Below are 14,177 nucleotides of genomic sequence, written 5' to 3' on the forward strand. Positions count from 1 at the left end.
ACATTTGGGAGCCGTAATGCAAATCTTCCCAGATCGTTACGTAGGTATGTGGGTGCGTGTTAGAACGAGCCGTTTTAGTTAGGTGTGGTTAACTCTTAACTTTTATAAATAATATCTCTTTGGTTTTGAGACTTTAGTGTTTGCAACTTTACAGATCTTCTTTATGCACCAAGAGCTTGTAACACTCCAAAGAGAAAGGAAAATTTGAAATCGCATCATATGACCCCTTTAAAACTTTTGATTAATAGAAACTGTGAGTATTGATATTAACTACAATTCATTCTCTCATTCCAGAAATTTGTTGTTCAATAAAAACAATTGAAGAAAATGTTCTTCAACAAAAACAACAATTATTGGGGGGGGGTTTGTGACAACTTGGTTTTGTGATTTTTTTTTTTTTTAGCATTTTAATTTAGATTAAAGTTGACTTATTTTAGTATATTAATAAAAAATTATTCATTTAAATACTTTTGTGTCATCCTGCGGCCCACTTGAAAGTTTGTTGAGGCCCCCTAGTGGACCCCGGCCCTCTGGTTGAGAACCACAGATCTAGAACACTGAAATTCCTGAAAAACCTATAAACCATTTCCCATGAAAAGGCGGAAAAAAAATGAAAGGCTTCCACTGTCCCAACATGCCCAGCATTGTCACTTGCTGGCAGAGTTTCTCTATTCTCCATTAATTTCCACACAAATGCCTATAGATGAACTGGCGGCTAAAGACCCACATTAGGTTTATAAGACCTCATAACAAGTACGGAGTCTGTTATCAGTCCTGCTTTTCTGTAATTGATTATATTAACACTATTCCTCAATGAAACGATGCAGCTGTGAAGAGATCCTGTGTTTGTGCCAACGTCATTCCAGTCTTGCTGTTCAAGACTGAAGACAATTACTTGGCATACAAGTGCCCCGAGCAAGTTTACTTGGCCACTTGAAAAGTCTGTCTCTTCCTTATTGTGACTCCTGTGCCATCCTCTAACTCTAAACCATAACATAAGCCGATAAAGTGTACAATGGGCAATTCAAACCACTACTGCTTATAAAACGATTCATTGGCAACAGTTTACTAAATGGCAAAAGGTCAGTTCTGTTGTTCACACAGGTGTCCACCTTGAGTAACCAGCAGGTGTAGTTTACATTATCTATGGACATTCTCAACTAACCTTGGCAACTTTAATACTTTTCTTAGTTTATTTTCAGATAAATTAGATTCAAAAGGTCACCCTGACTGATAACTTAATTTAAAAATGAAAAGGATGGACCATTTTATTACCCTACGAAGTGCACACGTAAAACAGGTTAATATAAACTCTGCCACCAAATCTTCAAGGCTGAATTCAAAATAATAGTGTTTTGCTCATATTAAAAAGTCTTGACATGAGTGCAAAGGAAAAGGTTTCTTGTGTCAGAGATTTTCAGAGATTGAAGGACAGGGATTCACTCAGGTGTTGTCCACCTGCGCACAGGTAAACACCGCGCTTGCACGCGCCCTTACCTCTTCGAGAGCGGCCACGGTGCTTCGACAGTCGCTCATTTTAGACTGGAATCCAGAGCTTCCCGGAGACGATAGGTCCTCTTTCGCCAAAGAAACGAAATCCGAAATACTTATTTTCTCCAGCATGTTTCCAGTTGTACAAACCGAGGAACTTAACATCCTAGCAAACGTAGTGAAAACAACAACCTCAAGATCAAGCAAAGTGCATCTCCATAAAGTCCTCTAAATCCACAAGTGAGCGTGATTGCCAAAGCAGGGGAATTACAAGTTGTTTCATATCAGCGACAAAAGGCGAAAGTGTCTGTCTTCTCCGTGTTCCGCCGTGTGAAAGAGTCGGTAAAGTGTCTCTGCACCTTGGTCTACTTTCTCTGTGTCGCGCGAGCGTTCAATAGCGCGTGCCGCGTCCAGATTGTGCGCGAGGGGAGGGAGTCATTCCATCATCACGTGGGAATGTTTGTATGCACTGACGAAATGAATAGAGCGCGCGGAGAAAGAATGGATGTCTTCAGATTCATTTTTTGGCTTTTAGAATGAAACATGAATCCATTTGTTCTTTGAGTGTGAAAATATTAGGCCTTTTGAAATGACTCATAGAGTCTTTTTTATTATTGTAACACTTCTATTGAAGCCATTTGAATAGGCCGATATTGTCTTTCTTATTCATATGGTAGGCCAGTATGAAGACTGTTTTGTTTAAAGGGGTCATATGATGCTTTTTTAAAGATCATGGAAGGCCAAATAAAGTGCTTTTGCTTTCACCTAGAAACACACAGCGTCTCCCTGACATGGCTGCTTCAACACTAACTGCGGTTACTGAAACCACGCCTTCTTTCTTTGCGTGAACATTTGGGCGCATTATGCAAATATTTCCACATAGTGAGGTAGATATGTGGGGGCGTGTTAGAACGAGCCGTTTTAGGGGGGCGTGGCAGAGTCTTAACTTTGATAAAGAATATCTCTGAGACTTTAGTCTTTGCAACTTCAGGGGTCTTATCTATGCACAATCAGCTTGTAACACTCCAAAGAGAAAGGAAAACTTGAAATCGCATCATATGACCCCTTTTTAAACGTCAGTGTGTCTTACAATATTCCTAATATTTGCCATAAATGAAATTGGTTTAGAAATAACAACATATCCATAAAATCAATGTCAAGTTCAAAGGGTGCAACCTAGCTAGCTTTAAATGTTTTAATCCAAAGCAACAAGTAATCGAAAACAAATATAAAGCAACGTAAATATGATTTCTATTTAAGATTTTTGTCTTGTTTTGTTTCTATTTGTAATTTGGTTGTATAGACAGATGAAAAATCAGTGCATTGTGCACATATGCAGGCCTTCAATGGAGCATTGGAGCATGGTGCCAATTGAAAAGGATTGTGCATGCACTTTCCATCTTTATTCAAGTGTCAATGCAGATAATCCACTTCCTTAAATGCACTATGTGTGCATGAATGAACATGCTTATTAGTCTAAAGTTTAAATTAAACCCACCACTGATTTAAAAAAAAAAAAAATCAAGTTTGCTTCACTAACACAATTGGTGCCTTTTCATGTGCAGCCTTTATATTTGAAAAGGCAGACTGAATAGTGCTGCTTTGTTGCTTCAGAGCAACGGAAACTCGTAGTGCTTTGTGCTTATATTCCACAGTGTTCTGAATAACAGAATTTTCATAAGACAAATATTGTGAATTGTCTCATCCACCTCCCCTGCAGATATCATAGAGGTATGCCGGTTCTTCCCGTGTCCTTTCAAAAGCTGCACACCTTATCTTATCCTTTAACAATACAGTATAATGTTACATTGATGCAATGTGCTGGACAGGTATCAGATCCGACTTTATCCCTCTAGGTATGCACAAGTATTTCATGGTGTATAATTTGATTAGCCTGAATAAATAAATTAGACCATTTTGGACAGCATTTATTCTTCATAGTTGGAAATAAAAGCATGAAAAGACCCTTCAGACTGTTTATAGAGTCATAAGGCTTGATACGTCAGACTCTGTGTGCATGAAAACAGCATTCCTGCACTATGTATTTGTTTCCGGCTTTCTATCTTATTTTTCCTTAAAGACTGAGTCAAACTTAAAAAGTTAAATACATGTATCTATGTCTCCATATGTAAAATGGAGTGATTTATACAATGAACAAGGATTTATACTGTAAAATTACCTCTAAAATTACCAAACATCCAAGAAACTAAACATGACATTATTCATAAGATAACTAAACCCAAATAAATGAAGTTAACTTGGTTTGGTGACCTTAATTTCTCCAAAGTACACCCCATCCCCCAACGCAATGCATTACCTCACACACAGTATTCTCTTCATATTCTTTATTGGCTTCATGAGTTATTGTTGATGTAATGGTGTTTTTGTGGCCAGACAATACTCTCTTTCTCCCCCTGGCTGTGGCCCCTCTTTGTGTGGCAGCTTTGTTGAAAGGGTCTGAGCAGAAATGTTGAAACTGGGTGGACGTCACTCTGAAGGAAGAGAAAAAGGAAAGTGGGTGAGAAGGAGATAAAGGAAGTGTGAGGCAAAGTTTGAAAAAGCCATTTGTGAAAACTTTAACAGCAAGTTCTTGTTTTCAGGCGAGGTCTAGTCTGCCTTTGAACTGCCCTTTCATTTATCCCTCTCTTTTTCATCTTCTCCACCTCAGTACCATATTTTAAGATTGCTGTGGCCACAGTGTGCTGCATGTTCCTACTTACTGGCTTTTGTCCTTCCCCTATTGTTATGTTCAGTGGTGGACGAAGTACACAAATCAAGTACTTGAGTAATAGTATAGATACGTATAATAAAATATTACTCCAGTAAAAGTAAAAGTACTCAGTTTTCAATTTTACTCGAGTGAATGTGCATGAGTTATTTTCTTTAATCTGTGTTACTTCAATGTTTTTTTTAACCTAAAATATTGACTCTGATGTTAATGTGTCTGCATTGAAGCATTTCAGTGGGCTTAAACAGATCACCCTTTACAGCAGATTTAGTTCACAGACAACTGACAGCTTTGACCTAAATATGATTTTCAGTTACAATAATTAATCCTAAAATTCGACATTAGTAACTTACTTTTAACAGCATCAGACGCGCGCGCGCTCACAACATCTCCCGGTTCTTACTTGTGAATTTAGTTCACTGGAGACTCGCACTAAACGGATCATTTGAATCAGTGAGTTGTCGACTCGAGAACAACTGCAATCGGTTCATTCTAATTCGTGAATGAATCGTTTGGTGCGATTTGCGAACCGATTTTAAAAGGTTCATTGAAAAGAATCAGTTCGTTCTTGAATCAGACACCGCTTCTGCGTGTCGGAGCACGTGATATATTATAAGGAGTAACGATATGTTTTATGAAATGTAGTGAAGTAAAAAGTACGATCTTATGCTTTGGAATTTAGTGAAGTAAAAGTAAAAATTACTCAAAAAAAAACTACTCCAGTAAAGTACAGATACTTGAAAAATGTATTAAGTACAGTAACGAAGTAAAACTACTCTGTTACTGTCTACCACTGGTTATGTTTCTTCGACATCCGCCAATCGCATGCATTTAGGGGCTGGATTTGGATGGGGGACGGAGTCTGTTGCTGCTGAACAAAAAATGAGGAATGTTCCAGGAAAGGTTACAGCTAAGACCAGAAGGATTCCCAGCAGACAACCCCTCCCATCCACACTGCCAAGACCTGTTGACTCTAGAACAGGATCATATATCCTGTCTTGTCAGCCCAGGGAGGCCACGTTTACTGTAAAACACTGCAAAAGAGAGAAGACAGCAAATATATCTCACAGGGAAGATTGAGGGATTCTATACATAACTAGAGTGGGACTAAACTGTGCAACAGAAACGTGATGAAGATACGAAAACAACTATAACACTCCCTACAAAGAATCACCACCCAACCTAGTCATGAAATAAGACATAGGTCCTCCCTTTAAGTCATCACAGTGTTTATAAACCAGTTTAGAAGCAATTCTTGTTTTTAATGACAGACTGGTATGAATGGTTATTGTTACTTCATGATTATAAATGTGTTTTCTGTGAGGGTGTGACAGTCTGTCTGGGGAAATTCAAAATCCTCCTCTGGAGACTCATCTGTGTGATGCTTGTGTGCAAACCTAGTTTTCTATTTTAATTTAGGTTGTGCATAACTTAACATCAGTTTTATTAAAATTATACTTAGATCTGCCCTATATAAACCAAATATTCACCTCACAGATTGTTTTGAAAAGCTGTGTGCTAAATATTTAAGGGAAAATGTCCTTCCTTATATTTTGAACCACAATATGTCTGTGAGAAGTGGAGCCAAATACAAGATTAGACATGTTAAAAAATGTGTAGCTGTTTTTACTGTAAATTAGATTTAAACGTTTAATTCCGATGATAAAATCTGTCGTCAACACACTATTCTTTGACTAGGGATGGTTAAAATCACTTATTTTAGATAAGCTAAAATATTAGGGATTTTTTTAAGCTTCACAAAAATAGGTCAAAATTTAAGCACAAAAGCAAGCACAAAAATCAATTGTGTTAATATAGTCTCAAATCGAAATCTCTGTGTGTGTGGTCTCCCATGATGCATCTAAAATGAATTAGAAAAGCAGAGAGCAGGTCAGAACCTGCCTGAATTAAACTGCTGGAGATTTTACTGTCAACGCTTCATAACACACATTCGATGACTTTAACTGTGCTTAAGCGACGGACTACGATGCATGTAGATAAAAAAAGAAAAAATACAAAAAAAAATATGAAATAAAAATTTTAAAATTCAATATTCCTGTAATGGCCAATCTGAATTTCCAGCAGTCATTACTCCAGTCTTCAGTGTCACATGATCCTTCAGAAATCATTCTAATATGCTGACTTGGTGCTTAAGAAAGATTTATTTTCAGTGTTGAAAACCGTTGTGCTGCATGATATTTTTGTAGAAACTGTCATACATTTTTTCAGGATTCTTTGAATAGAAAGTTCAAAAGATCAGCATTTATTTAAAATAGAAATCTTTTTTTTAAGTGTGCTTTACTGTCGCTTGATGAATTTAAAGCCTTTTTGCTGAATGTAATAAAGTATTAATTAATTTAATTTACTGCATCTAAGCTCTTTAACAGTAGTGTTTATCTACATTTTTTTATTCACTACACAAACCAAGGATTTAAAAAATAACCACGTTTCTTGACCACACTGGTTGACAGCAACTATGCAAGCAACATTTTCAGACAACTTGGATTGAAGAATGACTGCAGCAGTTTATCAGTCAGATTTACCCGTCTGTTTTGTGTAAGTCTCAATGTTTCTGTCATTTTCACTGACTCATCTTTATGGTATTTCCTCATTGCACAGGTAAACCCTGCAGCTCACTCCAAGCATGGAAATACAGTTAAACTAAAATATTGTTACTGCACCTGCATACATCCATGTGGGAGTCTGCTTACACAATACAAGCACAAACTGAAACTTTTAACAAAAAATGTTTTGTAGACAAAAATACGACTTTGTGCATTACCAGGGCTTTATTTATTTAAACACCACAATATCAAATATTAAGTGCTGCCTGTTAAACAGACGGTCTATAAAAATGACATCCTGAGACAATCACCAATTTCCTTCAAATACAAAACCTATAAATACAAAATTATTATTCTGTACAATAAAAAAAACATAATGCTTATTTAAAAACATCCCAAACAAGAAAAACAATACACACTATAAACTACAATCAAATACATAAAACTGCCCAAAATTAGTACACGCTTCAGCACACTCATGCATATACAGACGTACATTTTTCAAGTTTGTTAGGACAGGACAGTTGTCCGCATGTGGGACAGTTGCATGAAGCAAACCCCAGGTAAAACATTTGTACATATTTCAAAAGGCAAGTTCAAGTTAATCAATTATTAAATCTGATTAACAACTGCTCTTAAACCCACCCCAAGTCCCCAACCCCTTAACAAATGCTGAATCAACCCTCAGGTTCATCAGGTTTCCAGAATGCTGCTAAATACAAGTCTTTGTTCAGTCCGACTGAGAAATGCTTGCTTCAAAAGAATTATTTTCACTGCAGAACTGGGTGTGGGAAACTAGTTGTAAAAATCAAGCTTTTCCATACCAAATCCCAACCCATATGTGCTCTGCATTTAAGACGGGTTTTTTCAGTAAGAGTATTTCTACACACACCAGATAAAAACAGTTAAATTCTGCTTCGTCTCTGCAGCTATAAACCTACCATTCAGGTGGGGCAAGAATCCCAACTCCAAAAAAAAACAAACCCTGGAAACAAAGTTCACTTTGTGTTCCCAGCAGTTCAGTGTTCAAACGGTATCAGAGGTTTCTGCCAGATACCAGTAAAAGTCTCTAAACTACTAGTGGAGTAGTGAACCCTGAGAACTGAATTACTGTAATTTCAGGAAAAATTGATTAAACAGACATCAAACAGACTAGAAAACCCCTCACTAATTTATCACTTTGAATTAATCATTTGGAAATGTAAAAATAAAATAGAATAAAATAAAAAAATCAGATGCCAAATCTGGACATTCCCTGAGGTTTCTCATAAACAGACACGTCAATGGTAAAACCTTGTTTCTTGAGCCATGTAGTACTACATGATCATTACTCAGTGCCATGGGAAAGGCCACTTTTACAAGATCAAGGTATTACCTCGCAGTGTCTAAAACTAAAAAATGGAGGTAGAATGAACAGATAAGCACCTATTTCTTTATCTAGACTGAAAGAGCTTTTCAGATCTCTGGTTCAGTTGAGTCTGGTTATGAAGATGCCTCCTATACGCGCTCTCAAATCTTTATACCAATTAACTTCTCACCTTTTTTTGCTGACAGCTAAAAATGGTCACACAGCCCTCTACTGGCAATGTTTGGCAGTACTACAATAATTAAAGCTCTAGAAAAGCTTTAAAATGACCTGAGTTCCATATATCTCATTGAAGATTTACTAATAAACAGTAAGTTCTACCTCATATCTAGAAAAGGCAAATACATAGGCCTGATTTTGTCACCAATATTCAAGTAATAATGACCAAAAACTTTGCCAATGGGCAAGCACATAACTTAAAATTGAAATAATAAATCGCATGAAAATTCAGTTTTTGTTTTGCCAAAAATATCTAAACTAAGCAAAAATACCTTACTTTAGGTAATATGGCTGACAGAAAAAAAAAGTATGGCTTCATAGTGTACTAAACCTAACACATGGATCTCCTCTAGAGGGCGCTTGTTGACAATATTGTCAGATTCTAATCACTATAGTAGTTAAAATATTAAGACAAGGTCCCATCCCAAATTTATCCTCTTTATCAGGAACAGAACTGATTAAGCCAATTCAGTAGTGCATTTTATACAAACTTAAATCTGTCATTATGTGAAGGAGTGTTTTAAAAATTCAGAGGATCTGTGTCTGAATTAAACTAATTACAATTGAAATCTCAGACCATTAATCACACTTCCATCACACTGGATGCCTCATGTTTTAAGCAGATCTCCCAGATCATATGTGTCAAACAAGTCAGATACGCCTTCTCCATCCTCAAGACTCCAGAGGTAGTCGTCGTGGCTGAGCTGAGGAGAAAAGTTAACAAAGGGCCCAGAAGCGTCGGATGTGAATGCCATCCCAGGCAGCTGGTCTTCAGTGATCTGGAGAAGGCTGGGAGGAAGATCCAGAATCCTCTCCACATCGAGCAGGGAGGTGCTGCCGCTGGTGCCAGTCATCGATGGCTGAGACTTTAAAGGCAAACCTGTACAAAGAAATAGACACTGTTAGTCTGTCATTAGATAATAAATAGACGGCTTTGATAATCATAACAAAGAAAAAGCTTGTTGCAGAGATTTGTAGATGAACTGCTTGGACACACAGCTCTCTATTCTCTTGCACACAATGTTACCACTAGCACTTATTCAACTGAAGCATTTAAAATGTAAACTTTTGTTCAAAAAACAGCTTGCTTTGAAAGTGGTAAGTAGTAGTAAGCTCGTGGCAATTGTCTCACCTTCGACTGGCTGGGGTTTGGTAGGTGGGAAGACAGAGGGTGTGGTGGCGCTGGGGGTTTGTGGGTAATCTTTTCTGGGTGTGGTGGCGTTTTTGACGGGACTAGCATAATCCAAACATTCTTCAGGACACAAGTACACCTCAATTGGGCCATTCTTGCTTTTCAAGTAAATCTGTAGCGAGCCCTAATGAAAAGTAAGAAAGATGTGAAATTTACCTGCAGACAGTGGTAACCATATTTAGTCTAATATCAATTGATTCATCATAAATGAATAGTTTACATTACTAATATGAAAGAGACACAATTTCAAAGTGGCTTTAAATATCTACAGGACAGCAAATGAAACAAAGAATGATGAAAGACAAGACAAAAATATTTACTAAATCACATACTTATGAATTTAACAGTTCAAAAAGATTAAATTGAACATAAAACTACTCAGTTTGGATTAGAACTAATATTACAGATAAATAAAAAGCTGAAAAGAGCAGCATATGTTGTATGTCCCACCAGGATTCTTAACTAGCTTGACCAGCAAGATTTCTTTGGTCAACTAGTGGCGCTTTTCCACTGCATGGTACGGCACGGTACGGTTCACTTTTGGGGGGTTTTCCACTGGGTACAGTACCTGGTACTTCTTTTAGTACCACCTCGGTTGAGGTTCCAAGTGAACCATACCGTTACCAAAACGTGACGTGTAAACTCTGCTGATCACGGATTGGCCGGAGAGAATCGTCACTACCTGCGTCACTGAACTTGCGACACAAACACAAAAGAACCGCTAGATTTAAATCAGCACAGTCAGCGGAGGATCGAACGCAACTGTTTTGAACGAGCGCACCTTTTTTTTAACAACCAAAAAGTTTTGTTGTCTGTTGCGGAAGTACAGACGTTCCTCTCGTTGATAGCAGAGGAGCGGATCCAGCGAGAGCTTGATGGGGCGATGCGGAATGAAAAAGTTTTTTTTAGGAGTCGTGGTAGTAGAGGCGACGCAACTATAACGACATGTGAATAATCCCACCCACTCTAAAGCGGTACTGAACTGCAGTGGAAACGCAAACTGTGCCGAGCCGAGCCGAACCGTGCCGTGCCGTACTGAGCCGTACCGAGCCAAGTCGTACCACGCAGTGGAAAAGCGCCATAGCTCCACTAGAAAAGCAGTGCTGGTAGATCAGCTTGGATTAGCACGGTCCACAAGCTTGATCAACACCAGCCAGCATTAACAAGCTAAGAGCAGCATCAGAATTCATGCGGGTCTTTTCAGCAACGTTAGGTTTGGACTAAGACAAATACTGACCTCAGATGCTTCTGGAACTTCAAGTTTGGTTTCAGATGGTGCTTTCACAGCAATCACAGTCTGATCTTTCAAGCTGCTTATGGTACGAATGTCCTGATAGGTCACATATCCTAATGTGTGCTTCAGTTAAGGACAAACACCTTTGGCATCTAATACGGTTATAACTCTTTCCTGCCACTGACATAATTTTCCAGCTTTTTTCCAGCTGCTTAACAAAGAATAAGCAGAAAAAAGCAATCGCGTATGTAAGCAGATGCATATGTAAAATAATGCAATCGAGCATTCAAATAATATGTTTATCTAAGTGGTATAGGACTGTGCAAGCTTTGGATGTGTTGTTGGAAGTGATCTGTTCCATCTGTTTTGATCATCTTTCTTTTACAAAAACACGCGTTTCTCTTTTTTTTGTTGCTTTTTTCATGAAACTTAGCCAGATTCAAGTGTTGATAAAAAAGATTGCAGGAAGCTAAAATAAAACAAATACAGTTAAAACTACTCTATTTTAAAATAGAGTTAAAACTACTGACAGTTCACATACATGGTAAATTTACTGCATTTAAAATGAAAGACTCAGAATTAAGATAATTGCAAAACGGATCTCTATGCCATGTGAGTGTTGTTTCAAAACAGCAAGCATACAAAAGTATAGGAGACAAATCACTCCTCAGTTCTTCAGAGTACATTCACACACTAAAAGGATATCTTTGGTTGTCCTTGTGCTCTGTCAGTTCACGTAGCCATGTTGAGCTGGACTGAATGATATCGTCCAGAGCTTTTTCCTGCCTGTCCAGCTCAGAAAGCTCTTTCTTGAGAGCGCTGGTCTTCTCTGAATTGCAGGATGAGCCCTCAAACACACCACTGACCCTAAAGCACACAAGATACAGAAAACATACTGTTTAAAACTAAGATGAAACCATCATAATTAATTACATATAGTAAGTATGTATGTGTACATATTAATACTGCATCACACGGTTCTTCAGAAATCGTTCTAATATGCTGATTTGGTGCTCAGTAAACATTTATCAATATTAAAAACAATTGTGCTATTTTAAAATATTTTGTAGAGATGGTGATAATTTTTCCCCCAAGGTTTCAGGAGTTCAAAAGAACGTCATTAGTGTGAAATAGAAATCTTGTAAAACGTCTGTAAACTTTGACCAATTTGGTTCAATTTTACACATCATTGCTGAATAAAAGTAAATTGATTTCACAAAATTAAAATTATAGCCTCTAGGTTTTTTTCCAATTACAAGGACCACAATATGCCAGTTTTGATATCATGAGGCCTCAAAGTTAAGAATGTTCTTTCAGTAAAAGAAAAGCTCTATTCATTTGGATCGATGAGTGGAAAAACCACAAGTTAAGACTCACAGGAAGTTGTCAAACACAAAAAGAGGAGTATTTACAATGAACTACAACATCTTCAGGTCATGCATTTCAGAGTAGACTCAAAATTGAGCATTTAGCACTTTGGTTTACAGAACATCCAATCGAACACACTCACAGCCACTGGATGTTGTTTTTGGATTTCTTGCGGATGAGTTGCACACCCTCTAAAACATTTGTGATGTCATATATCCGTCTTTTCTGAACCTCCAGAACTTCTGTGGCCCAGTTCAGATCCAGAACCCCATCAGCCGATTCACTCAGCAAGCCCACAAATTTCTTAGTCAGCAGGCCAAGGGAAGTGTCATAACGGGTGCGCTCCCCTGGAGACTTGGGAGCTAGAGAGATCGAAAGAAAGAGATACAAAAGAGGCATTCTTTTAATAATAGTTTGAGGATTACCAACTGCAGTTCCTACCAGAAGAGTAAGCGAAGCTTGGACAGGTGTGTTTGCTTTTTAAACAATTATGAGATGCCCTAAAACAGGCATGAACTTCCACCCCTCACTCAACATATGGAAACAACAAACAAAAGGTCCACTTTTCTCTAATTTGCCGCAGATCATTCTGTTGTACTCACTTTTGGGGCTTGGTGCCCTTGCACATGCAGAGTTTCCTTTCCCTTTTGGCGTGCGGAATTCTGGGAGATAAATTGGCTCTTCTAGATCTAGTCTTCTTTTGGCCTGGGACAGAAAGACAACAAGAGAATGTTAATTATGTTATCCTGCAATTGCCTGTAAACTACTGGACTATTTATATAGCTCCAATTTAGCATTGGGTCTTTTGTTTCTACGACTGTTGCATGGTTTTTCAGATTTGCTCAGATAGGAAAGAGTGTGTTGGAAAGCTCAGACAGTGAGACACACTTGAGTGAAAGTGTATTCTTAACTGCATTGTTCAAGAACAATTAGCCTACTCCTCTTTCCTCAACTGTCCGAATACACTGCCACTTTAAATCCGTCTCAGTCCTAAAAAGAAAAACTAGCTCTTGCCCTTTTTTCCTTGAGGGGGTCACCTCAACAGCTACTCATACTAGTCAATTATAAGATAGGTGTGAGGTTTAAACAACCTAAATGATTGGAGGAGGAAAATTTAATTGACAGGCGAGTAGGCAGCCCACTGTCTTAAACACCTCAGGACACATTAAAGTTTACACTGTAAATGGGAAATGATCACGTTTTCAACTACTTTTGACTTGATTGATCAGGTCACAAGGAATCACAAAACGGATCTCAAATCACATTCAAAAGAAGTCTAACAAACACTGAAACACAATAACTGAGAACCTGATATAGTAATCTTCTGGTTAGTGCTATGGGGTTTAAAGTATTTTTGAGCCTGACATGACAATCTGTATTAATTCAAACCTTTTACCATTAAAACCCTTAAGGAGGGCATGACCTGAACGTTTACACATTTCTGAAATCTTTAGCATTCCACACCAGGCAGATGGGCTGGTTTCAACAACCCAACTCCACAAAAAAATGGTTTAAAAAGCCAACTGAAACGGAAATCTGCACCCACACATTGCCTGTTTGATTTCCAGTGGCATTCAGGAGTACAAGTAATGCAAGTTACGTAATCAGATTACTTTTAAGTAACTAGTAAAGTAACGCATTACTTTTTAATTTAGAAGGAAATATCTGAGTTACTTTTTCAAATAAGTAACTCCAGTTACTTTTCCACCCATGTATTGACAGACAGCTCTCGTGTTGCCATGTTGAGAGAAATCATGAGTAAGTACAGAGGCATTGTGTGCGCTGTGTGAACGTGATGCTTACTGTAGTTCTAGACTAAATATGAACAAAAACAGATTCAGTATTCCTCAAAATGAATAAAAACAGTCAAATACAAACTCAGAATATTATACAAACCTGCAATAATTAAATGTTAAATAAGACAAATATCATTTGTCTTTAATCCCATTTTATTAACCAATGTCTTTGCTACTGACCTTCGATGATCCAATTCAACCATACTAATAAGCAAAAAT

The 14,177-nt window shown here is 37.7% G+C and overlaps 2 protein-coding genes across 2 annotated transcripts in view; both read right to left on the reverse strand.

The window, feature by feature from the left end:
- The window catches only part of LOC107697697 (arf-GAP with SH3 domain, ANK repeat and PH domain-containing protein 2-like), a 29,533-nt gene extending 27,647 nt beyond the window's left edge, over nucleotides 1-1,886 (reverse strand). Inside the window, exon 1 of the mRNA XM_016498494.1 lies at nucleotides 1,498-1,886. Coding sequence (XP_016353980.1) covers nucleotides 1,498-1,656 — 159 coding nt within the window. The 5' untranslated portion in view covers nucleotides 1,657-1,886. The remainder of the gene's footprint in view (nucleotides 1-1,497) is intronic.
- Nucleotides 1,887-8,920: 7,034 nt separating this feature from the next.
- LOC107697676 (transcription factor E2F2-like) overlaps nucleotides 8,921-14,177 on the reverse strand; it is a 15,438-nt gene continuing 10,181 nt past the window's right edge. Inside the window, exons 2-7 of the mRNA XM_016498471.1 lie at nucleotides 12,765-12,867; nucleotides 12,305-12,524; nucleotides 11,500-11,661; nucleotides 10,798-10,912; nucleotides 9,501-9,684; nucleotides 8,921-9,248 (exon numbers count right to left, since the gene is read on the reverse strand). Of these exons, the coding sequence (XP_016353957.1) occupies nucleotides 8,977-9,248; nucleotides 9,501-9,684; nucleotides 10,798-10,912; nucleotides 11,500-11,661; nucleotides 12,305-12,524; nucleotides 12,765-12,867 (1,056 nt within the window). The 3' untranslated portion in view covers nucleotides 8,921-8,976. The remainder of the gene's footprint in view (nucleotides 9,249-9,500; nucleotides 9,685-10,797; nucleotides 10,913-11,499; nucleotides 11,662-12,304; nucleotides 12,525-12,764; nucleotides 12,868-14,177) is intronic.

Source organism: Sinocyclocheilus anshuiensis, unplaced genomic scaffold, assembly GCF_001515605.1.
Source record: "Sinocyclocheilus anshuiensis isolate Anshui unplaced genomic scaffold, SAMN03320099.WGS_v1.1 scaffold446, whole genome shotgun sequence".
Classification (NCBI taxonomy): Eukaryota; Metazoa; Chordata; class Actinopteri; order Cypriniformes; family Cyprinidae; genus Sinocyclocheilus; species Sinocyclocheilus anshuiensis.